The following is a 26,671-nucleotide window of genomic DNA, read 5'->3' as shown; positions in this document are numbered from 1 at the left end:
CCGTAAAACTTCGACGGGTCATAACTTCTTCGTTATAACTCGGATTGCGGTGTTCTTTATGTGTACGAAACCCTTGAGACTTATTCTACATGTTAGTTAAGATTATTTATTCTAAATAATCTTCTATCGAAAAGTCGTTTTCGACACTTATTGTCTCTAAATCGACTAGCCCGAATCTGCATGTGTTACAAGATGAGAGACTACTACCTGGACTTATTTGGGTCGGCATACTTCGAGGAAGAAGTCTAGTTCAAGTAGGGGAGATTTGTAACACCTGTCCCAGGTATTATTTAATTTTCTAAGTCTTAGGGTTTTGATGCTGGGACTCGACGAGTTGGGAGCCCCGACTCATCGAGTAAAGGACATTTCGAGGACACGGGATCTAGGCCCTACTCGACGAGTTGGAAGGCCAACTCGACGAGTAGGTACTATAAAGGTAAAACCCTAATTTTAGGGTTTGCAACCTATATAATCTCCTTAAGAACCTTGAGGCTGACCTTCCGTCAGCCTCCAAACCCTAAGGACGTTTGTGCTACTCCCTAATCCCCATTCTCCTTTATTTTGTGAGTTAGAGTGACTTGTGGAGCTTGAAAAGAGGGAAACAATTAGAAGAAGAAGAAGATCGAGCAAACCAAGCCTTCACTCTTGAGCTTGACCATCTTGTGGACTATGGTAAGTCTTCAAGATTCGATTTTTATCATAGAATATGGCTAGATGTTGAGTTTACTCGTAATTTCCTATCATTCCTGTTAATTGCATGAATAGGGTTCATAAAGTTTGCAACTTTATGGGTCTCCAGGGAAAATTAGTCCCAAGGTGGGCTAGATCTAGCTTTTGATCAAGCAAGGATCCCATGCAAGGATTTTTAGAGGATATTTCCCCTTTTTAGCCATTTTGACTTAAAGACATGCATTGGACATGCATGTCCATAAAGCCTCCACCTTTGGAACATTTTGAGGACTAGAAACTCCTCTGGAAAAGAGGGATTACAGATCCCTAAAGTTTTGGGAAAGCATGGCAAGACTTTTGAGCTTTCCAACCTTGGATAAGGACCTTAGAGCATTTGGAGTGGTTATAGAGTGTAAAATTGGAAACTTTATCCCTCTAGACACCTTAGGGTTTCAGATCTAAGCCCTAGAGTCCCTGCATTCAGTGAATCATCATAATAAGAAAACAGGGGGGGAGCCCATGGCACCTGGGTGTAAGACCATGTGGGGGAGCCCATGGCTTTCCAGTTAAAGACCATGGGAGGAGCCCATGACACTTAGGTATAAGACCATGTGGGGGAGCCCATGACATCCTGGAGTAAGACCTTGGGAGGAGCCCACAACATCCTTATTTGTTGTATACATGGCTTATGTGATATGTGTAGCTTTTATGGCTCATATTATATGTGTTATGTGGACCGTATGTGCGGTATGCTCTGGGGAACTCACTAAGCATTAGCTTACAGTTTGTGGATTTGTTTCAGGTACATCTGAGCCTAAGGGCAAGGGCAAGGCTTGATGACGCGGCGTGCACTCTCTCAGGCGTTTTCTTATGGGACACTCTGATGATTTGAAATAAAATTGTACTTAATATGAATTTTGAAAACAATTGTATTTGGAATTTCATGTTTTGTGGACAGTATCATGATTAATGAAAAATGAAAATTTTCTTTCGAAAATTGGGTCGTTACATCTACTCTATGGTTTAAGATTAGGAATCTACTATAAAAACATAATTAACTTAAACCATGACTCTAAAATCAACTTGTTACACCCGACTTTTAACACAAGCTACACCCAAAAGTTTCATTTATTACTTAGAAAAACACATTGGTGTAGTCTTACATTAACAATATACATTACAAATAGTTGTCATTAGGATCGATTTAAAAGAAAATTAAAATACAATGATCCGAGCCGAGTAACACAATCTCTCTTTTGAATTTTCTACTTATAAATAAATTTACCTACAAAACACACATCGTAAAAGTGATAAGCTACAAATAGCTTAGTGAATAATCCTTAAGAACGATACACATAATAATCATGATATAAGAATACACCACTCATCGGTGTATAGTTTATCGAGACTCATTTATCAACTAAAGATTAACAACCGACCCTTTACTTTAATAATAGTATTAATGGACTTACTACTACTCAAGTTGTCATTATACTCTCACAAGATACTCATTCTTTTTCACATTCTTTACCTTCTCTATATTCTCATATTCTCTTTCTACTCTTTCTTTACACTCATTCTCTTTTTTTCCTTCTAACTCTCTCTATCATAATATCTATACTCATACCCTAGCTCTCTATATCTCTTTCTCTACATCCATTTGTATCTTCATCGCTCTTTTCTCTCTCTCTCTCTCTCTCTCTCTCTTTATATATATATATATATATATATATATATATATATATATATATATATATATATATATATATATATATATATATATATATATATATATATATATCTGTCTCTCTCTCTCTCTCTCTATATATATATATATATATATATATATATATATATATATATATATATATATATATATATATATGAATCTCTATCTCCATCCCTCTCTCATACACTGTATTTCTATCTCCATCTCTCTTTATATCTCTGCATCTCTATCTACATCCCCCTCTTTTTCTCTGAATCTCTATCTCTATCTCCATCTCTCTTTCTATCTTTGCATCTCTATTCCATCCATCTCTCCTTCTCTGCATCTCTATCTCTATTTATATCTCTTTCTCTCCATCTCTATATCCATCCATCTCTCATTCTCTATATCTCTATATCCATCCATCTCTCTTTTTTTGCATCTCTATCTTACAACTATACTAACTACTTAACTCGTATAACAATACTCGACTATTTATCTCAGTAATTCTCAATCTTTAACTCCTATAGTAATATACAATTATACATCTCAACCACAATCACTTTTAACATGTCATTTAATACTCGATTTCATATCTCGACTGCACATACTAAAAATGTAATACTTTGCTATGCATCTCAATTATACTCGTCTGTTTAGTGGAATAGTATTAAAATCCTATAATTTCTACTTACTCTACTTAATGACTTGTATAGTATTAGAAAGTTATCAATCTTAATTATCCCAAATACTCAACTCATAGAAGATTAATAAATCGCAATTAAAATATTATACTCAACTCTGAGTATACACATTAATTATCACATATTCGATAGCAATAATTTAGAGAAAGATAAGGTTACTCACTTGGTTAGTTAGTGAAGACTAACTATTATTATGTCCTCCACTTTAGGGTTGCTTTCATATTAATCACTTGTCCAACCCTATTTAGACAATATATCAAGTTCATTAGAACTTGTCTAATCGCATCACCATATTCACAATAGTGATAAATTACCTGATCACTAACTAGAGTCGATAACTATTTGTCACCCAGACTAGTCATGTTTTCAAATATAATTCACTAGCGACTATACGCTGCAAGCAGTTAATCCAATCAACAAATATCAGTAAATTAGGGTATTTAACCTAAAATGACCACATTTACATTTAACAAATTACCAGGTTCGTAATATTTCCATATCACAAAATCTCGTAACACGTACTCAGGTCTAACAACACTCTACAAAATGTCACATAAACGTATTTACATAAAAACGGGATAAAATATACCTTCGTAAATCTCATAAGTTAACCCCGTATCCCCTGTACAATGATATATCTCCTCCGTTATGATATCCCGATAATACTTCCCGAGCGCTATCTTCAATTGAACGTTCCAAAATCTCCCAATTGACACGGGAACTCTTATATTTATATTATGGGATCGCCACGAGGTGACCACAAGGATGCCACGTCATGGTGATCAGCTAGACTTCAGATGCGCCATGTATGATCTCCTTATGCCTCATGTCCCACAGCGTTTGACACGTGGTTTTATAGTGTTGACTATTGACTTTGATTTACGATGACATTTTTCAAAATAACAATGTACTTTCACCTCAACTTCAAACAATCATAACTTTCTCATAAAGATTCCGTTTTTGACAAACTTTATATCCACGAAACCATCTAAGAGTGAACTATCATCTTCTTTCACAATTTCCTGATTTAACTCTACTTATTTTATGATAAAACATTGTGAGTAAAAGAACCTACGTATTATATCATCGAATTATCATCGGTTCACTATTTTAAGTTCACTCAAAATCATAGTTATACCAAATACATGTTGCAACTCACGGTATGAGGTTTTAGGTCATTACATATATCGTAATAACACATATCATGAAAACGGGTGTCACACCCCCATTTTTGGAACTGTTTTACTCTAATGATGAAAATTTTAAAATGTAAATTTTTTGGATGTTACAGATTTTTTTGCTTATATATAAAAATTGTATTTGAGAGACAATTATATAAAACAAGTACTCTACGCATCTATATAAAACAAGTACTCTAACACCAGTGGAGAGAATGGTGATATCTACCTCCTCGGGTATTAGATCTCATTCTTATAGGATAATTCAAGGGCGGTCGTGTGATTTCGGAGGCCTTGTGCATTTTAACAACAAATAGGCCCTAAAACTTAAAATACCTAAAATTTTAAGAAAAAAAATATAATATTTCAAATATATTTTTTCATATTATATTGCAAAATACATAAACTAAAGTAGTCAAGTCTTAACATCTTTGTCCTCTAAAAACCTATAAAAAAAAGTGGGTTGACATTTTTGTGGGACCGGACCAACGTTGTATATGAACTCACAAGGACATCAACACACGAGTTTTATAGCTTCAGGAGTCCATGTCCCTGCTCCTACTCTTGGATTTCCGAATGGCCACTCTTGGATCTCCAACTGGCCAAACCTGATGAACAGATTGACTTTTTCTATAAAAGGAAACGGCAATTTGGTAATTCCATTTATTTCTACTCACAGGTGATTATGTGGTTCCCTTGTTGTCATTGCTCTAAGTCAAACATAAGTGCCTCCATGGTTAGCAATGGGGTTTCCAAGACTTCTGTTTCTGTTAAAAAGCGCATTGCTTTATCATATTCATACAAAAATGAAGTCAAGTATAAAGAGAGGATTATGTACAGATTCATAAAAGCATTTCCTGCTGGAAGGAACTCATTAAAATCAACCTAAATGCACATTACTTAAGAAAAACGAAAGTAACAATCCACACCTGGAAGGATGCAAATAGTTTGTAAAACTCGATTTTGACATCCAGGAGTGAACATCTTCTATTAACAATATTTACTTTCTAGCCCTTTCTTCCCTACATCAATAACATCTTCTATTAACAATATTTACTTTCTAGCTTCTTCTCCAATTGCTTCTATGATACAATTATTGAACATGAAAACACTTAGAATCTTTCAAGAGTGAAGTTCTGATTGTGAAAGAGTCGATCAATCAAGACTTCCAAAATCACAAATCACAATTCCCAAGTTTCAATTTTCCTTACCTTTACTTTATGTTTTAATAAATATACTGTTAATTTCTGTATAAGATCAAACATTCAAACCCAAAAACTATAGATAACCCAATTACAAAATTACATGATTACATTGAAAATCAACCCAGAAACCCTAGTGCATGGATAGTATAGTCGAAATTGAAACTTACGAGTTAGGGCTTAGGAGTATCAGACGATAGCCTTCTTAAATGGTTTGGCCTTTTGCATTTTTGCCTAATGAAATCGTTCTTGGAAGGCACTGGGATGAAATCGTTTTGGGAGGCGCTAGATTGAAGTTTCGTTGAAGGACAAATACGTGAAATTGATGCAAAGGACCGAGTCAGCGTTATTTTCTTCCAGGACCCAGGCCATTAACTACCCATCAACTAACCGAGTAAGAGTATAACATTGGTAACAAACGGTCTGAGCACTGACCGGACCCAGTCAGAATGAAATCAAACACCCCCTTATGACCGAAATAAATGCAACGTTCTTCTCCTTAATCTTAAATTCAGATATCATTTTTGAGATGGGCATCCATTCATCAAACTGTATAGCTCGTTGCCTTATAAACTCTCGAATTTTATCTGCGGGATCTTAGATTTGATTTCCGTTTCCTTCAATATCTACCAAAGTCAGAAAAAAAATGTCGTCCATTGAAGAGTTTGCACACCTTAGAGTTTCCCTAGAAGCTATAAAATTGGCAACCAATAACTTTGGTGACAGCAGCTATATCAGTCGAGGTGGATTTGGCAAAGTGTATAAAGGAGAGCTTGTTCTCTTTGGTGAGAAGGTTATGGTTGCAGCGAAGCGCTTAGATACAAGATTTGGACAAGGGACCCCTGAGTTTTGGAAAGAGATCATGATGCTTTCTCGCTACAGACATGAAAATCTGGTCACTCTCTTGGGCTTTTGTGATGAGAGTGGTGAGAATATCCTTGTGTATGAGTATCTACCAAATCTAAGTCTCGACATGTATCTTAGTAGCTCTAATCTATCATGGATCCAACGCCTAAACATATGCATTGGGGCAGCTTGTGGGCTAGAGTATCTTCACAATCCGGGTGAGACTACACAAAGAGTGCTACACCGTGATATTAAATGCTCCAATGTGCTCTTAGATAAAAGTTGGAATGCCAAAATTTCAGATTTTGGCCTTTCAAAACTCGGACCTGCTAACCAAGAGTTCACATTTCTTATCACCCATGCAGTAGGGACTCCTGGGTATTGCGATCCACTTTACATGGATACTGGATTCTTGACAAAAGAATCTGATGTCTATTCCTTTGGGGTGGTTTTGTTCGAAATCTTGTGTGGAAGGATTTGTGTAGCGAATTATAATGACAATCGCCGGTTTTTGTGGAAATTGGCACAAAGCTGCTATGAAGAAAAGAAGCTGCAGACAATTGTACTTGATTGTCTACAAGAGCAAATATACCCAGATTGTTTGGAAATATTCTCCAGAATTGCGTATCAATGTCTTCGAAGAGATCGTAATGAACGCCCACTGGTAGCTGAGATTGTAAAACAACTTAAAGATGCCCTTAAATGTCAAGTAAGCTCTACATCTTTCAGAAATATTAACAGGAATATTTACTTTCTTTTAATGATTAAGCACATGCATATCCTCATTCTATATCTCAATATATATAGGTGGAATATATGGTTGCGAAGGAAAAGAAGTTCATATTCAAAGCATCATTTTATGCTGAGGTAAATTTGCATATGCATGATAAGCTAGAACAGATGTCTACTAATTTTGAAGAAAACCTGATCATTCAGCCTGGTGATATGTCTGAAGAGGAGATGAAAACATACGATGGTACAGATCCTAGGAAGCCAGTTCTTATGGCGATCAAAGGTCAGATCTATGATGTCTCATCATCCAGGATGTTTTATGGAGCAGGTGGTACTTATGGAGAGTGGAGTGGGAAAGATGCCAGTAGAGCCATTGCAAAATTCAGCTTTGAAGAGGAAGATTTGAACAGCGATCTCACTGGTTTAGGGAAGGTTGAGCTCGAGGCGTTAGATGATTGGGAAATCATGTTCAGGAGTAAGTATGTTAAGGTTGGATCCATCAAAGATCCAAAGAAAAATCTGCCTGCTTGGATATATCAAAAATTCAAAGAGAAATCTGACTACTACAAAAAGTCACATAGAACGCGCCATATATAACCAGGTTTTTGGGAAAATCGGGTTTTATTATATAGAAACCAGGTTTCATCAAAAGGTGAGTTATATGATCCGGCTTAAAGTAAGGAACCGGGCTATATGGTTGAACTATTCAATGCAACCAGGTCTTGTATACCAACACATTTTTATAAAAAAAATGTATGCGAACACGTTTTTATATAAAAATGTATACAAACATATATTTTATAAAAATTGTATATATAAAAACACCTATTTTATAATAAATGCATTTGTATACAAATATGTTTTTTTAAATGTATTCAAGTACGTATTTTATAAAAATATATACAAATACTTTTAAAAAAATGTATACAAACACCCTATTTCATAGTAAACGTATTTGCATATATTTATGTATTTATATGCACACAAATAGGTGTTTGTATGCATTTTTTTTATAAAAACGCATTTGTATACATTCTTTCTATCAAAATGTGTTTTTACACATTTTTTTATATAAAACAGTTTGTATAAAAATGCGTTTATTATAAAATAGTTGTTTGTATACATTTTATTTATAAAATACATGTTTGTGTGTGTGTGTGCGTGTATATATATATATATATATATATATATATATATATATATTGTAAAAATGGATTTGTATATATATATATATATATATATATATATATATATATATATATATTGTAAAAATGGATTTGTATATATTTATGTATTTATAAGGATACAAAATGTTTTTTATATAATTAATAAATAAATATATGTATAAATATGATTTTATAAATAAATAAAACATAATCGAAAACAAAGTTTTGAAAAAAAAAAGATGTAAAAACACTAAATTTGTGATCAATTTTTAACAGAAATTTGAAATATTGGCCATAAGTGTAAATTTAAGACCAAATTTATAATAAAAATTAAAATTAGGCCAAAAGTGTAAGTTTTAAAAATGGGATGAGTTGTTGACTTAGTAAAATGGTCAAAATGAATACAAATATCGATTTTATGAACTTAACTGAATAAAAAAAATATACATACTAAATTGATTATGAGGTTAAAATATAAAAACTTTTATAGAGATTTCCCTTTGTTTATTACTGACGATTAATTATTCAGACAAATTTTTTATCATTGTTATATGTAATTTATTAATATGTAATTTTGTTTTTAGTAAGGTCGATCATTTGATGTGCGTTCACCGTGGGGTGCGATGAAGGTGAGCAAGCACCACACCCCCAACAACTTTTAGAGCCCTAACAGAACTTCATTTTAAATCCCCTATAGTGGAAATGCCCTACAACCCGACCGTTTTCTAGTTGGTACACGTCTTGCATATATTTGACATTCGTATCATAACCTCCATGCTAATTTGGTGGAATATATAGTCAGGTACCTATTGATGATGAGGAATTAAAGTGATGCATGTTCTAAATTATTAAAACAAATTATTGAAACCGTCTCTATTGTTTATTAAAATTTCACGTTTGGTCCCCAACTTTTTTTGTGCACTCCAACAATCTTTAATATTTTATTTTATTGTGTTTTTGTCCCTAAAAGAAATAAAAAGACAATATTGCCCTTATAACATGCTTTTAATTATTTTATTAATTTTTATAATTTTTTTTAAAAAAAATATGACCCACGATTTACTTCTCTTTCTCTCATACATTTGTTCTTTTCTGTAACACCCAGAATTTTGAGGAGCAATTTTGGGAATAAATCACCTTTCGAGAATTGGGCACGGTGTGTGGAGGCTCCAACACGATGTGTCCGGATAAGAAGAAGTGCAGATTTCATTAAGGACAACACGGTGTGTTGCCTCTTGGAACACGACGTGTTGATGGCTGGAATGAAACCCTAATCTTTCGGGTTTTTGCTCCCTATTTAAATAATAAGGAGGCTAGGGTTTATTCATCCTCGGCCCCTATAAGCCCCCTTAAGCCCTGGAAGAAACCCTAATCTCATTCCTCCATTTTTTGAGCTAGTTTGGTACTCTTTGAAGCTAAAGAGTGAAGAAGGGGAGGAAGGAAGCAAAGATCAAGCAATCAAGTCCCCATTCTTCACCTTAACACTCTTCAGGACCTTTGTAAGTGTCCAAGACTCGATTTTTATCATTCCAAGTTGTTAGATCTTGACTTTCGTCCATTTAGCTTCTTGTTCTTGGTTGTTGGGATGGTTAGACCTCATAACGTTTGCAACGTTGAGAATCTCCAGGTCAAGGTGATCTAGTAGTGTATTTGATCTGGATTATAATTAAGTCTTGATGTTATGCATAGAGATTAGGTCATAAATCCTCATTTTGACCTAATATAGGTACAAGACATGGATTGGACATGTATGTCTATAAAGCACCAACCTTTGGGATGGTTTTGGTGTTAGAATCACTTCTGGAAAGGATTTACTTCGGACTTTAAGGATTAAGTGCTTATTAGTTAAGCCCTTGCATTATTAAGCTTTATGGATTGGGTTTTGGACCTTTTTGGGTAGTCCCAATGGATAAAGTTCGAAACTTTATCCTTCTGGATCACATTTCGGACTAGATCTGAGTTTTGGAGCTCTTAGAATCAAAGAAAACGGCTTAATGTATTAAGCTGTTGGAACTTCGGCAAACACGGCGTGTTTCTAAGTCAACACGACGTGTTGGCCGGGACTTTCCCAACTCTTTGGATGCAGGCGGAGCACGGCGTGTCCAAGGGGCAACACGGCATGTTGGAGTCAACATGGACTATTGACTTTGACTTTTGACTTTGACCAAGTTTGACCTTAGGGGTATTTGAGGTATTTTGAGTGGTATCAAAGGATTAGTCTCTGTTTGATGAATAGGTATTAGTTGGAGTTGAGATTCAGAGTCGGGACCTCATCATCTATGGATCAGATGGAGAGGTGAGTTTTCCTTACTATATATACGGGTCGAAGGCACCAAGGACGTCCTATCAGTTTAATATCATGTTATCCTCCAATATGTTGAGTATGGATTAGATATGCATGATTATGCTAGGTGTCGATATGCTATTCTGGTAGATCTGTAGGACTACCTGTGATTTTTGTCAGAATGATTATCGGTATATGTGTAGGTATTGTGTTGGTTTGAGGTTGTGTTGCTTTGTGTTGTAGCCAACAAACCTTGGAGCATTCCAAATATGAGCTGAGGGCCGGGTAGGGCAAGACAAACTCATACTAAGGGCTCAGTAGCATTCCAGATATTAGTTGAGGGTCGGGTAGAGCAAGCCAGACTCATACTGAGGGCTCAGTAGCATTCTAGATATGAGCTGAGGGTCGTGTAGGGCAAGCCAAACTCATACTGAAGGCTCGATAGCATTACAGATATGAGTTGAGGACTGGGTAGAGCATGTCAGACTCATACTGAGAGCTCAGTGGCATTCCAGATACGATTTGAGGACCGGTTGGTATGCCAAACTCGTACTGAGGGCTAAACATTGGTATTCCAGTCCGATGACTGAGGGAGCAAGCCAGACATAAGTTTTGGGCCCCGAGCGCAAGCCAGACTTATGTTGTGGGCTCGAGAGTAAGCCATACATAAGTTGTGGGCCCCGAGGGCAATCCAAAGTTATGATATGGGCTGGAGAGCAAGCCAGATATGATTTGTGGGCCTGTAGGCAAGCCAGACTCATACTGTGGGCACAGGGGTAATCTAAACTTTTAGTTGTGGACCCAATACATGTTGTTGTTCATATATGACATATGTTCATGTGGTGGTATTTTGGGGAATCTCACTAAGATTCGTGCTTATAGTTCTGGTTTATGGTTTCAGGTACTTCAGTAGACCGTGGCAAGGAGAAGGCGTGACCGTACATATCCTTGGTTTTATGACTGATTGGATCTTGGGAGACTCTGAATTTTAAATAATGTTTTGGAAATAATGGTTTTGTAAACACTTCTGTTAGTAAATGGGTTGTTTTGAAAAGTTTAAATTTGTTAAAATTTTTGGGATGTTACAAGTTGGTATTAGAACCTTAGTTTGAGTGAATTGGAGGAACACTCGTGTGAATCCAGTCTCAAACTAAGGAAAACGGTTTTAAAAATGATTTTTAAATTGTTTTCAAAATAATCAAAGAGGATGTGATGTGTACGATCAACCAGAGCCAGTAAGTTGACCCCAAGTTACCACATTGTTATTTTATATTGTGATATGTTAGAGAAACATACTAGTGATAGGCTAGGGATCTTCAGAAATTGCATGATAAAATTGCCTAATTATATGATGCCCGATAGCCTAGGATCTTCCTTTTATGAAATTGACATTATTACTATAGTTGCTTAGTGTATGCATCATGGTTGTACATAACTAAGATTCTATAGCCTAAGAATGTTTGGTTTAGCCTTATTTCCTGTTATTGTTTGATGAAGGTCTTAGGGTAGAATTGAGTATTCGACTGTCTATAGGATCCAGTGTTATGTATGATTAGCATACACGAGTGCTGCAGGGTTGGTGGAAGTTTCATGAGTGGGTGCAGTGCATGGTCGGATAGCGCGTGGAATGGTTAGCCACTCTTGAGAGAGTGAGGGTAGGACGACGGTATATATGAGATGATGGGATTTAGAGATCGAGAGTTTCGTATGAGGATCTGCCTGAATTTTTATGTCTTAGTGCCACTCGAGTCCACTGTTCGAATTCTTATTACTTTGTGCTTTGTGGGAGTTACATGGATGTGGGTTAACTACCAAATGAATACATTAAGTTACATGCTACGGAGATTAAATAATCTTAGAGTGAAGGATTTGGCCCTATTGCGCAGCTCTTGTTTGAGTCTAACTGTTGTAGCGTTGGGTCCTTTAGTCGAAAGATTATTTAAGTTTTGTTGCATGTAACTGTATTCATGAAGTGGCTGGTTGAAATTGATTAGATCCCTTCAGCAGCTGATGGTAGGGGAGGTGGGAAATCCTAGGAGAGCATGGGAAGTATTTTGTGTGGTTGTTTCGCTAGGGAGCAAGTATTGGGAATATTATTATTCTGAGTAGGCCTTAGAGGACCCAAGATGATTCTTGAGGAAAGTATGGATAGGTGTGGAAGGTATTATTGGGCCCGTACTACTGGAAGCACAGGATCCATACTTGAATCAAGGAGAGTTTCGGGGATTCTAAGAGTTGGTCCGGGAAGATAGCATGGTTTGATATCATGCTTCGCAGCAGTAGCTTCGTATCTGTTGATCTTTGGTTATGGTTTCTCAGGCATGAGGATGGGTCCGGTAATCGTCCGACCCAATGGCGAAATCGGTTTGAATAATTGGTGCAGACCTAGATGAGCTTATTGGTTTCGAGGCCTCGAGGATGTTGGCTTGAGACCGTGTATTTGAGTCGCGGGACTCAAGAATGGAACGATCGTTATGATCGGGTTGGGAATTGCACTTGGGAGTAGAATGGTTGATTGATGGTTTGGTAGGTCACTACCTATGGTGGGGATTTTGCCCTTTCAGTTTTCCGAGTTCAAGGAAGGAGTGAGCAAGCTCGTGACCTTCAAAGTTGGGATGTAAGCCCAACTTGGGGTCTGATGGACGCGGGGTTTGGCGTCAATATGTCAGCGCAGGAGTGCGCAGGTGGATTGATGTATTATGGATGCTTTGTGATGTGATTAACGGTCCGTGTTCTTGGGTTTTAGCAGGTCAGGTACCGGATTGGAAGTTGGGATTTCAGGCTAGGAGGGTATGTTTTGGCTAATGCTCTTGCAAGGAATCCTTAAAGTTAACGTTGTCATGATTGGAAAATTTCAGGGTCAGGTATGTTTCAACACCAGTGGGTCAGAGGTCTTCAGCTGTATCCTTAGAGTTAAAGTTCTCATGATTGGAAAAATTCAGAGGTCTTCAGCTGAAATTCAAGATTCTCTTAGGATTTGTTTGATCGTTATCTAGAAGATCATCATGCGTGTGTTATGCATTCTAGGGTCAGGGATGGTTGTACCTTGTTGAGCCGGTTTGAGTTATGGTTTGGTTTCAACACCAATGGGCGGTAGTTCGAACCCTAAGTGGGGGAGAACTAGGTATTCTTCTCGGTGGATCATCGATTTGTTCGGATTCGTGATATTGAGGAATGGTTTTTTTTTGGGATCTGTGGTGCGAGTGTGTGGGATCTCGATTCAGGGTTTGGCCAAGGAAGGGGTATATAGTAGGTGGTAATCGTATGCAATGGTTCAGGAGACACATCGGTTGTCACTTGTAACGCCCGTGTTTCTAGGCTAGGCATTAATATTGACATAATGGTCTAGGTTAACCTTTGTGACTCATTTTGGAGAAATGAAAAGGAATTATGTGAATATTATGTGTTTTATGTGTTTTATGCTTAATTATTAGGGTTTAAATAATTAAGAATAAAAATGAACGTCAAAAATTAAATTTTAGGTAAAGCCGATATCTATTAAGAAACTTGTGGTGGGCGTGACAAGGATTACGGATATATAAAGAATGCCGAAATCCGAGTTATAACGAAGAAGTTATGACCTGTTGTAGTTTCGCAACAAACCGGCACGGTGCCGAATGTTGTAAAAAGTGAGTTTTTGATAAACTACTTTTTAGCCTTAGTAATCTAAACGAAACTCGTAGTATTCGTTAAACCGAGAAGTTCGATAAAAAGAATGCCCAAATCTGACTTCGTATGAGGAAGTTATGATTTTTCGAAGTTTCAGCTTAGCAGTAGACAGCTAAAAACTCGAATTTTAGATCGAGTGATTTTTAGCCGACACGACCTAAACGAGAATCGAAGGTCTCGTCATTAGTAGCAGAACGGTAAAAAGTCTGACGAAAACGAACGTTGGATGAAGAAGTTATGAATTTTTAACTGATTTCCTGTCCCGGTCTGTTAAAAATAATAATATAAAAATTAAAGTCAAAATTAGCCGACGAAGTCTAAACGAAAGTTGTAGAGCGTAATTTTACCTACGCGTGCATATAAAGAACGTCAAAAACGGAGCTCGTATGCGAAAGTTATGGATTTTAGAAGTTTTGGCGCGAAAATCGAGAAAATTCGTATAGTCACATTTTTGCCACGTCACCTTCGCTGAAAGAGTGCCACGTGTCCGAAATTGGTGAGTCATGCGAAGCCACGTGTCGTCTTCCCTCGCATGAACAGTAGCTGTGTGTCGGATTCTGATTCGACCGAAGGGAGGCCCAATCCGAAGCTCGCAGCTGGACCGAGCCTCGCACCGCCTTAGCCTCCGAGCCTCGCAGATGGACCACTAGACCTCGGCCCAATCAGCAGCTGCCACCGAGGCCTTCGCACGTGCAGCCACCTGCGGACCCTACCACCAAGCCGACTTCGGACCCCTATAAATACAAGGGGTATGCGAGTCTTCCCGGTTAGATTTGGAATTTTGCCATATTTAGCCCCTTTCTTCATATTTTCTTCATCTTAGCATCCCCCAAAGCCCCAGTATCGATTCTAACACCCGGAATACGCCACGAAGTGCCCGAGAAGCCCGTAAAATTTATCTTTTCGGTTTCGAAGCCCGACCCTTCGCAGAGCCCGATTTCTCAATAAAACTCCCGGTATTATTAGAAACGATCGTTTTAGGAAACGAATTGCTGCCCGATTTTCATTAAATCAGGTGAGTGTGTAGTTACTTTCACCTTACACATAGATATGAAGTATTTTACATAAAATATGTGATGTGTGAATATATATTGTTTGTTTATTTGTGATGGGTGTTGAAGGAATGATTTATACATGTTTTTAAATAATTTAAACTGTATATGTATTTTTATCTACGAAAAATGTTGGGTAAAACATGGGTAGATGAAATATTGGGTGTGATGAAAGGTGAGTTGGATAAAGGAGATGATCAGTAATATTGATCATGAGTTGAGGGTGAGTGGTGAAATTTGAGAGAATCACTTACCCAAAATGTTGGCCCCGTTATTCAGCAGAGTATGGATGACAACCCTGGACTATTCTAGACAGTCTGTGGAACACTAGCAGCCCCGCAACCTGTAGGTGTAATGAACTATATGTTCATTTGATGTACTCTAAAAACCCATTGACATGTATTGCAGGGGGGAATACCTGTAAATAATACCGTCGATAAATGAGAGCTATGAACTTAGCATATGTTGAATAAACCTTAGCAGCTATGGACTTAGTGCCCGTTGTATAAACCCCGGTGACGAGGTGACTTTGTGTCTATTCCTTAGGATGAATCCTTAGGAAGGATTGATAGTTGATTCTTAGGGTAAACCCTTAAGAAATAAATAAGATAATGGGGTTGGGGTAATTCGGTTGATTGATTGATGTTTAAGCATATTAAATTATGTATTGTGGGTTGAAAACCCTATATGCTCACCAGGCTTCCAAGCCTGACCCACTCAGCTTTTTATGATTACAGTTAGTGGACCCCGAGCATAGTCGGATGATGATGATGAGTGATTTTTGGATTATAGGCCAGTAGTTATAAATAACTCTTGTAAGGCTTATAATGTCTTGTTTATGCTTTTGATCTGTATCGGAACATGACATCCTGAGGTTTTGTTATAAAAGGAAATTTTATATTTCTTAAAGAAAGGTTTTGACAAACTTTTATCATGTTTTGTTTTGGGAACAAATTCCGCAACATCTTTTAAAAAGATTTCTCTGATTTTATTTTAAAAAGCATAAATTAAATCGGTCTTTTCTGGCCGAGAAATTAGGGGATGTCACAGTTGGTATCAGAGCATTAGTTTAAGCGAACTAAGAAATTGTAGGATTTCTAGACTTAAACTTAGAATGCTAAGTGATGATTGTGAGTTGAGTGTGTCTATTATATTTTAGGTAGTACACCTAAATTGACACGAGCACTAGTTTATTTTAGGAAAGATGCCTAAAATGCTTTTTTGTGCTAAATGCTATATGTTTGCCATATATGCCATTATTTGTTCGGATCTATGGTCTGTTGCCGACCGGATCTGGAAACCTTATGTGTGTAGGATTCTAAACGTATGACTACGATATTAGAACTAACATATAAACGTTTCGGAGTAATAACGAAGACTTAACGTCTAACGAAAATGAAGATCTAAATTCACCTACGATTGGTGTATAGATCGAAATGGCGAGTACTCAAAGTGGGTTCGGAAACGATAATCCGCAGCCTGAGCCAATCACGATGGTTCGAGTGCAGGCAATGGTGCGTATGATGTTAGATGAACAGATGGAAGAAACAAAACGTTTACTTCAACAAAGTAAGGATGAACTTACTGTGCCAGTACATCAGGCACTTACTTTGGAGGCAGCTATCTGGGCTGCCAAGTCTTTTGAAGATATGATTAAAGGGAGAGCCGCCAGCAAAGTTGAAGTTGGCGAGAAAAGAAAGTTTGAAAGGACTTCAAGGTCCAACGAGAAAAGAAAATTCTCGAAGTATGGAGGAGGAGAAGCCGAAGCAAAATGGTGCGAGAGGTGCAAAAAGAAACACTTCGGGAAATATAGCAAAGAGGTGACCTGCTATAAGTGTGGAAAGACTGGGTATTATGCCAACGAGTGTCCGTCCAACAAGAGGATGTGCTATCGATGTAACGAGGAAGGGTACATTTCGAAAGACTGCCCAAAGAAGAAAGAGGCAACAATGCCCAATGTTCCACCAAAACCAAAACCAAAGGCATTCCAAATGATCCTTAATGAAGCAGATGGAAATATAAGGGATCATGAGTAAGGACCTTATATTCCCAAAACTAAGACATAAAGTAGCAATGTAGTTAGTAACAAGTGGTTTAGCCTATTAGAGGCATAGTATAGGGTAAACTTGAACCTTTGTGTAATCGTTTCAAGGAAATAATATAAACCCTGGTTTTGTCATCTGATGAATGGAATGGTTGGTGTAATTCTTGAAGTTGTCCCAATCGTCTGGAATTTCCATCACCAACCAAGTTGAAGCAGAATTGATGAGTGAAGATACGTATGGAAAAAGTCCTAGTAGAGTCTAGGAAAATTTTATGATTAATTGGACACATTCGTATGTGTTAAATTGTTTTGTTATTTTAGGACTTGGGGACTGCGAGACAGTACTTGGGACGAGTATGAGTAGGTGTGAATAGTAGTAGAGATCTATACTACTGGAAGCACAGGACTCACACTTGGATCAGGGAAAGTCACAAGGTTACCAAGGAGCTAGTAATTGATTCTGTCTTATTCTAGTCTGTCGTTACCATCGTTTCGGTAATGACTAAGAAGATGATTGTTATTCCGACCTTAGACGTCATATCGAATCGAGTCCGACTAAGATGAGTTTATTATGTGGTTCAGAGAACTAAGTTCGATGTAGTATTTAACTTAAGCCAGAAGATTGAAGTGAGAAATGATCAAAGCGATCAATAGAAGTATCGCACTCATTGTTAAAGAAGTAGGTAGTTAGAAATGATACATGTTGAACTGTGATTGTATCACATTAGAACATGAAGGAAGGTATAGTTTGCTCCGAAATTTGTCCCTAGGAGATCTGAGTCTAAGTAGTGCAGTATACAATGAGAGATCATTAGAACATGACCCATCGGTCTGTTACAATAAACGAAGGAAAATACTTATTCTAAGAAGAAGGAGTCCTCAATAAGGATTTATTTTGTAACTCGAAGGTTACGATTGAAAGTCCTATGGAGATCTAAAGCTTTTTAGGATTAGCTGGATATTATCGCTAATTTATCCAAGGCTTTTCTTCGATCGCGACTCCATTGACAGCTTTGACCCATAAAGGAGCTGTCTATACTTGGAATAAGAAGCATAGGAAGCTTTGAGAAGTCAAAGAAGAAGTTGTGTGAAGCACCGATTCTTTCGTTACCTGAAGGAGTTGATGACTTCACATTTTATAGTAATGCCTCTGGAGTTGGGTTAGGTTGTGTTCTGACCCAAAGGGATAAAATGATAGCGTATGCATCGAGGCAATTGAAAGAGCATGAAAAGAACTACCCCACTCATGGTCTGGAGTTGGCAGTGGTAGTATTCGCCTTAAAGGTATGGAGAAGGAATTGAACATGAGGCAACTGTGCTGGCTAAAGTTACTCAAGGACTACTACTGTGAGATACTTTACCACCCTGGTAAAGCAAATGTTGTTGCTAATGCTCTCAGTTGGAAGGTAAATCTTGAAAAGAAAAGGCCAAGAGCGTTGAGAATTGAAGTTGTCTCGACAGTTGTGGAAATTATAAAGAAAGCTCAAGAGGAAGCTTTAGAGAGAAATGACCGAAAGGAGGAACGTTTGGGCAAAACGTTGGTGTTTGATACAAACGGTCAAGGACTGAAGGTATTCAAAGATAGGATTTGGGTACCTAAGGCGGGAGGAGTAAGAGGTCTTCTGATGGAAGAAGCTCACAAAACCATGTACTCGATTCATCCCGGTAGTACGAAAATGTATAGGGATCTAAAACCCTATTACTGGTGGCCGACGATGAAGCTCGATGTTGCAAAGTATGTGGACGAGTATGTAACTTGTGCTAAGGTTAAGGCACAACATCAAAAACCGTATGGGAGTTTAGAACCTTTGCCTATACCCATGGGCAAATGGGAAGACATCACTATGGATTTTGTGACTAAACTGCCTAGACCAAGGAACGGTCACGACATGATTTAGGTGGTCGTTGATCGCTTCACTAAGAGTGCGCATTTCATAGCAGCCAACGAGAAATGGTCTATGGATAAACTTGCGAATTCTTATGTGAAAGAAATTGTGAGGCTTCACGGTGTTCTGTTAACGATTGTATCTGATCGTAACAGCCGTTTTACCTCAAGGTGTTGGAGGAGTCTGTAAGAGGAATTGGGTACCAAGTTGTGATTGAATACGGCTTACCATCCGCAAACCGATGGTCAGAGCGAATAAACGATTCAAACGTTTAAGGATATGCTGAGAACCTGTACCCTGGAATTCCAAGGTAACTGGGATGAACATTTGCCTTTAGTAGAATTTTTCTAGGGTAATAGTTTCCACTCAAGCATCAAGATGGCACCTTATCACGCTTTGTATGGGGAAAAGTGTTGAATGCCGTCATGGTGACTGGAAGCTGGGGAAAAGCAGCTTATGGGACTTGAAATAGTCCATCAGACTGCTGGAAAGTTGAAAGTGATTAGGGAAAGGATGTTAGCTGCTCAAAAGAGCTATGCTGACAAGAAAAGACAACTGATATCATTCGAAGTTGGAGATTCGGTTTTACTTAAAGTCTCGTCATGGAAAGGACTTATAAGGTTTGGTAGAAGGGGAAAGTTGAGTCCAAGGTTTATTGGACCATTTAAAGTTCTTCGGAGGATCGGGAATCAAGCTTACAAGCTATAATTACCGGAAGAACTGGAGGGTATTCATAACACATTTCATGTGTGTTATTTGAGGAAGTTCACGGGAGGTGTGCCCGACATAATTCCCATTTCTGAATTAAGGTTGGATGAGAGCAAGAGGTTAATTGGAGAACCTGAGGCAATCGTTGACCGTAAGACTAAGAAGTTGTAACGTAAGATAGTCGATTTAGTGCTTGTGCGTTGGAAACATATAAATGGGTCAAATCTCACCTGGGAAACGGAGAGTGACATGGTAAGTCGCTACCCGTAGTTGTTTGTCGTTGTGTGATTCCGGGGACGGAATCATCCTAAGGGGGAGAGAGTTGTAACGCCCGTGTTTCTAGGCTAGGCATTAATATTGACATAATGGTCTAGGTTAACCTTTGTGACTCATTTTGGAGAAATGAAAAGGAATTATGTGAATATTATGTCTTTTATGTGTTTTATGCTTAATTATTAGGGTTTAAATAATTAAGAATAAAAATGAGCGTCAAAAATTAAATTTTAGATAAAGCCGATATCTATTAAGAAACTTGTGGTGGGCGTGACAAGGATTACGGATATATAAAGAATGCCGAAATCCGAGTTATAACGAAGAAATTATGACCTGTCGAAGTTTCGCAACAAACCGGCACGGTGCCGAATGTCGTAAAAAGTGAGTTTTTGATAAACTACTTTTTAGCCTTAGTAATCTAAACGAAACTCGTAGTATTCGTTAAACCGAGAAGTTCGATAAAAAGAACGCCCAAATCTGACTTCGTATGAGGAAGTTATGATTTTTCGAAGTTTCAGCTTAGCAGTAGACAGCTAAAAACTCGAATTTTAGATCGAGTGATTTTTAGCCTACACGACCTAAACGAGAATCGAAGGTCTCGTCATTAGTAGCAGAACGGTAAAAAGTCTGACGAAAACGAACGTTGGATGAAGAAGTTATGAATTTTTAACTGATTTCTTGTCCCGGTCTGTTAAAAATAATAATATAAAAATTAAAGTCAAAATTAGCCGACGAAGTCTAAACGAAAGTTGTAGAGCGTAATTTTACCTACGCGTGCATATAAAGAACGTCAAAAACGGAGCTCGTATGCGAAAGTTATGGATTTTAGAAGTTTTGGCGCGAAAATCGAGAAAATTCGTATAGTCACATTTTTGCCACGTCACCTTCGCTGAAAGAGTGCCACGTGTCCGAAATTGGTGAGTCATGCGAAGCCACATGTCGCCTTCCCTCAATGAACAGTAGTTGCGTGTCGGATTATGATTCGACCGAAGGGAGGCCCAATCCGAAGCTCGCAGCTGGACCGAGCCTTGCACCGCCTTAGCCTCCGAGCCTCGCAGATGGACCACTAGACCTCGGCCCAATCAGCAGCTGCCACCGAGGCCTTCGCACGTGCATCCACCTGCGGACCCTCGCCTGCGGACCCCACCACCAAGCCGACTTCGGACCCCTATAAATACAAGGGGTATGCAAGCCTTCCCGGTTAGATTTGGAATTTTGCCATATTTAGCCCCTTCGGACCCCTATAAATACAAGGGGTATGCGAGCCTTCCCCCAAAGCCCCGGTATCGATTCTAACACCCGGAATACGCCACGAAGTGCCCGAGAAGCCCGTAAAATTTATCTTTTCGGTTTCGAAGCCCGACCCTTCGCAGAGCCCGATTTCTCAATAAAACTCTCGGTTTTATTAGAAACGATCGCTTTAGGAAACGAATTGCGGCCCGATTTTCATTGAATCAGGTGAGTGTGTAGTTACTTTCACCTTACACATAGATATGAAGTATTTTACATAAAATACGTGCTGTGTGAATATATATTGTTTGTTTATTTGTGATGGGTGTTGAAGGAATAATTTATACATGTTTTTAAATAATTTAAACTGTATATGTATTTTTATCTACGAAAAATGTTGGGTAAAACATGGGTAGATGAAATATTGGGTGTGATGAAAGGTGAGTTGGATAAAGGAGATGATCAGTAATATTGATCATGAGTTGAGGGTGAGTGGTGAAATTTGAGAGAATCACTTACCCAAAATGTTGGCCCCGTTATTCAGCAGAGTATGGATGACAACCCTGGACTATTCTAGACAGTCTGTGGAACACTAGCAGCCCCGCAACCTGTAGATGTAATGAACTATATGTTCATTTGCTGTACTCTAAAAACCCATTGACATGTATTGCAGGGGGGGAATACCTGTAAATAATACCGTCGATAAATGAGAGCTATGAACTTAGCATATGTTGAATAAACCTTAGCAGCTATGGACTTAGTGCCCGTTGTATAAACCCCGGTGACGAGGTGACTTTGTGTCTATTCCTTAGGATGAATCCTTAGGAAGGAGTGATAGTTGATTCTTAGGGTAAACCCTTAAGAAATAAATAAGATAATGGGGTTGGGGTAATTCGGTTGATTGATTGATGTTTAAGCATATTAAATTATGTATTGTGGGTTGAAAACCCTATATGCTCACCAGGCTTCCAAGCCTGACCCACTCAGCTTTTTATGATTATAGGTAGTGGACCCCGAGCATAGTCGGATGATGATGATGAGTGATTTTTAGATTATAGGCCAGTAGTTATATATAACTGTTGTAAGGCTTATAATGTCTTGTTTATGCTTTTGATCTGTATCGGGACATGACATCCTGAGGTTTTGTTATAAAAGGAAATTTTATATTTCTTAAAGAAAGGTTTTGACAAACTTTTATCATGTTTTGTTTTGGGAACAAATTCTGCAACATCTTTTAAAAAGATTTCTCTGATTTTATTTTAAAAAGCATAAATTAAATCGGTCTTTTCTGGCCGAGAAATTAGGGGATGTCACATCACTCAACAACAAATGGGTAATCAAGGAGCTCGTTGCAGCTATTGGTCCCTTTTGGGGGTGCCAATGAATAGATGAGGAGTCGCTGGGATTACTCGGGATGAGAATCGGTAGCAGAGGGAAATTGTCAACCGGTGGTATGGATTTCTAATTATAGTCTTGCTTGGGCAGAGATCGATCGAGGAATTAGTTTCATAATTTGGTACGTTCATCTCCGTCAGGATTTGGGTTCCTTCGATTTAATTTCAATGAATTCACGATTATTGGTCGCATCGTTTCTCATTCAGCAAAGGTTCTCTGAAGGTTTTGAGTTGTGGTAGTTGAAGTTTTATGGATGTGTCCACCTATCATCAAGTTTAGTATATTTTATGTTCCTTTGGTCGCTAGGTATATTTACCCTCAACGGTGATGTGGAATTTTGGTTCATAGCAGGTTTGGGTTCGGTGGCATTCAGGATCACTTTAGAAGTCTTCTCGAGTTGGTTGTTATTAATGAAACCTATTCAGTCTCAATCAAGTATGGAATTTTTTTTATCGATCATGAGGATGTCTTTTGTTAATGATTTAGGCTCTTCGTTCGATAGAACTTTGGTATTTTTGCTCTTTTGGATAAGGTTATGGGTTCCCTAAGGATGTGCATTGTTGTAATTCCTTGTGTGTATGTGGGCTAGACAAGATAGCATTGGGACTTGGTTCGAATTATGAGTATGGTTCTTTTGGGTGATAGCCTTTGAATTTAATCAAGGGTGCAACCATTTATCCTATTCTCGGGTCGGGTGCGACCATGATTTCGTAGAGTTTTGCATTGGTAGCAACTTATTTTGTGAAAGGAATTAGGTATGGTATAGTTATGGCATTGTTGTGCTCGGTTAGTGTTGAGAGGGACGTTGATTAGGTCCCTGCAAGGCGGTGGAATGAGGTTGTGAATCTTTAGGCTCGTGGTGGGGGTCGTGAGTTTCTAGGTGAAAGATGTAATGTAGTCAAGATCGGTGTAATAGCGGGAGCATTCCTGACATGGGCTGAGGGTCGGGTAAGGCATTCCAGACACATGGTATGGGCTCGGAGGCAATCCAGGCCTACGTTGAGGACCTTGTAGGGGTATTCCAGCCATAGGCTGTGGGCCCAGTGATCATGATTGTTGACTTCTTTTGCTTATGTTACTTTCGGTATGGGTACATTGATGGATGTCGTGAAGCACGCAAATCAGCTGGTTTGGATAAAGGGAAACAGTTAAAGGTTGAGAGTATCAGTCGGATATCAGAAAGTCTCTACGGGATATTTGTATTATAATCCTGTTTGCTCCCAAGCTGTTATGAGGGGTGGCTTATCAAGGTTGGGAACCGGTTATGAAGTCTCACATCAAAAGTTCTTCGTCGCGTATCAGGTGTCATTTTAGATGGGGGTACAACTGAGTTGTTAAGGATTGGAGGTAAATGTGGAATTCTTGGAGTTCTCATCTTTGGTCGTAGGAGCAGTGGTTGGAATGACGTGTCAGGGAGTCACAGGTTAATAAAAGGCTCTTGGGGTATCTTATGGATTTGAGGATTAGTGGAAAATTCGTGATTTACGTGTTTGGGTTCTTTTCTCGTAAGGTTGGTAGTGATCATACTCTCAGCAAAGGGGCGGATTCAATGATGGGTAAATGTCAGTCTTGGATTATGGGTTCCCGGTCTTGGGAAGCATATTGAGATAGTTGATCCAGTGATTGTAGTTTTGAGAGTTCTCGGATCTGTGATTCCCACTAGAAGTTTCCTTTTATAGCTAGGCAGTTGTGGATTATGCTGGCCTTGTACGTGATCCCTGTAGCAGTTATATAGATGAGACTCGCTTGGGGAGTCACCTTATACTAAATGGAGGTTTCAACAACGGTAAATATTCAGGGGTTCTATTTTCCAGTTGATTCTCATCGCGGTTGTGCACTTATGTGTGGGATAAGCATGACGACGATTGGCCAAGGAGGTTTAGAGCCGATCAAATCCATGGATTTTTGGCTAAGGGTTCCACCGTGAATCTGAAGTGAAAACTGATTTTGAGGACGAAATCTAATTGTAGTGGGGGAGAGTTGTAACACCCGGAATTTTGAGGAGCAATTTTGGGAATGGATCACCTTTTGAGGATTGGGCACGGCGTGTGGAGGCTCCAACATGGTGTGTCTAGATAAGAAGAAGCATGAATTACATTAAGAACAACACAACATGTTGCCTCTGGGAACACGGCGTGTTGATGGCCAGAATGAAACCCTAATCTTTCGAGTTTTTGCTCCCTAGTTAAAGAATGAGGAGGCTGGGGTTGTTCATCCTCAGCTCCCATAAGCCCCCTTAAGCCCTAAAAGAAACCCTAATCACCTTCCTCCATTTTTTGAGCTATTTTGGTACACTTCGAAGCTAAAGAAGGAAGAAGGAGGAGGAAGGAAGCAAATATCAAGCAAGCAAGTCCCCATTCTTCACCTTGACACTCTTCTGGACCTTTGTAAGTGTCCAAAACTCGATTTTTATCATTCCTAGTTGTTAGATCTTGATTTTTTTCCCTTTAGCTTCTTGTTCTTGGTAGTTGGGATGGTTAGACCTCATAAAGTTTGCAACTTTATGAATCTCCATGTCAAGGTAATCTGGTAGTGTATTGGATCTGGATTATAATCAAGTCTTGATGTCATGCATATAGATTAGGTCATAAATCCTCCATTTGACCTAATATGGGTACAAGACATGGATTGGATATGTATGTCTATAAAGCACCAACCTTTGGGATGGTTTTGGTGTTAGAATCACTTCTGGAAAGGATAGACTTCGAACATTAAGGATAAGTGTTTATTGGTTAAGCCCTTGCATTATTAAGCTTTATGGATTGGGTTTTGGACCTTTTTAGGTAGTCCCAATGGATAAAGTTGAAAACTTTATCCTTCTAGATCACATTTCGGACTAGATCTGAGCTTTGGAGCTCTTGGAATCAAAGAAAACGGCTTAATGTATTAAGTTGTTGGAACTTCAGCAAACATGGCGTGTTTCTAAGTCAACCCGGCATGTTGGCCGGGATTTTCCCGACTGTTTGGATGCAAGCAGAGCAAGGCGTGGCCAAGGGGCAACACGGCGTGTTGGAGTCAACATGGATTGTTGACTTTGACTTTTGACTTTGATCAAGTTTGACCTAAGGGGTATTTGAGGTATTTTGAGTGGTATCTAAGGATAGGTCTCTGTTTGATGAATAGGTGTTGGTTTGAGCTGAGATTCGGAGTCAGGACCTCATCAGCTATAGATCAGATCAAGAGGTGAGCTTTCCTCACTGTACTTGCGGGTCGAAGGCACCAAGGTCGGCCTATCGGTTTAATATCATGTTATCCTCTGATATGTTGAGTATGTATTAGATATGCATGATTATGCTAGTTGTAGATATGCTATTCTGGTATATCAGTAGGACTACCTGTGATTTTTGTCGGCATGATTATCGGTATATGTGTATGTATTGTGTTGGGTTGAGGTTGTACAGCTTTGTTCTATAGCTAACAAAACCTGGAGTATTCCAGATATGAGGTGAGGGTCGGGTAGGGCAAGCTAGAATCATACTGAGGGCTCAGTAGCATTCCAGATATGAGTTGAGGGCTAGGTGGGGCAAACGAGACTCATACTGAGGCCTCAGTAGTATTCCGGATATGAGTTGAGGGTCGCGTAGGGCAAGCCAGACTCATACTGAGGGCTCGGTAGCATTCCAGATATGAGATTAGGGTCGGGTAGGGAAAGCCAGATTGATACTAAGGGCTTAGTAGCATTCCAGATATGAGCTGAGGGTCGGGTAGGGCATGCTAGACTCATACTGAGAGCTCAGTGGCATTCCAGATACGAGTTGAGGACCGGTTGGTATGCCAGACTCGTACTGAGGGCTAAACATTGGTATTCCAGTCCGATAACTGAGGGAGCAAGTCAGACATAAGATGTGGGCCCCGAGGGCAAGCCAGACTTATGTTGTGGGCTCGAGAGCAACCCATACACAAGCTGTGGGCCCCGAGGGCAAGC

At 38.7% G+C, this 26,671-nt stretch overlaps 1 protein-coding gene and 1 long non-coding RNA gene across 2 annotated transcripts; one reads left to right on the top strand and one right to left on the bottom strand.

The window, feature by feature from the left end:
• Positions 1–4,621: 4,621 nt before the first annotated feature.
• LOC145149638 (uncharacterized) lies at positions 4,622–5,991 on the bottom strand. Its single transcript, XR_013730497.1, has 2 exons — positions 5,632–5,991; positions 4,622–5,026 (listed from the first exon to the last, which is right to left on the bottom strand). It is a non-coding gene; the product is annotated as an uncharacterized LOC145149638 (long non-coding RNA).
• Positions 5,987–7,875, top strand: LOC145149622 (putative serine/threonine-protein kinase PBL28). The gene is made up of 2 exons (XM_079075223.1): positions 5,987–7,016; positions 7,115–7,875. The coding sequence occupies exons 1-2, from the start codon at positions 6,108–6,110 to the stop codon at positions 7,634–7,636; spliced, it is 1,431 nt and encodes a 476-aa protein (XP_078931349.1). The 5' UTR covers positions 5,987–6,107; the 3' UTR covers positions 7,637–7,875.
• Positions 7,876–26,671: the final 18,796 nt, after the last annotated feature.

The sequence above is a fragment of the Lactuca virosa genome, chromosome 1 (genome assembly GCF_052849685.1).
Source record: "Lactuca virosa cultivar CGN04683 chromosome 1, Lactuca_virosa_CGN04683_v6, whole genome shotgun sequence".
Lineage (NCBI taxonomy): Eukaryota > Viridiplantae > Streptophyta > Magnoliopsida > Asterales > Asteraceae > Lactuca > Lactuca virosa.
Note: the sequence above shows the minus strand (reverse complement) of the source record. Positions and strands in the feature narration are given on the sequence as shown.

Bases quoted from the DNA above. Each gene is read 5' to 3' on its own strand.
- LOC145149622 (XM_079075223.1), top strand. From the start codon at position 6,108: ATGTCGTCCATTGAAGAGTTTGCACACCTTAGAGTTTCCCTAGAAGCT. The intron at 7,017-7,114 runs GTAAGCTCTACA...CAATATATATAG, and splicing joins AAGATGCCCTTAAATGTCAA to GTGGAATATATGGTTGCGAA.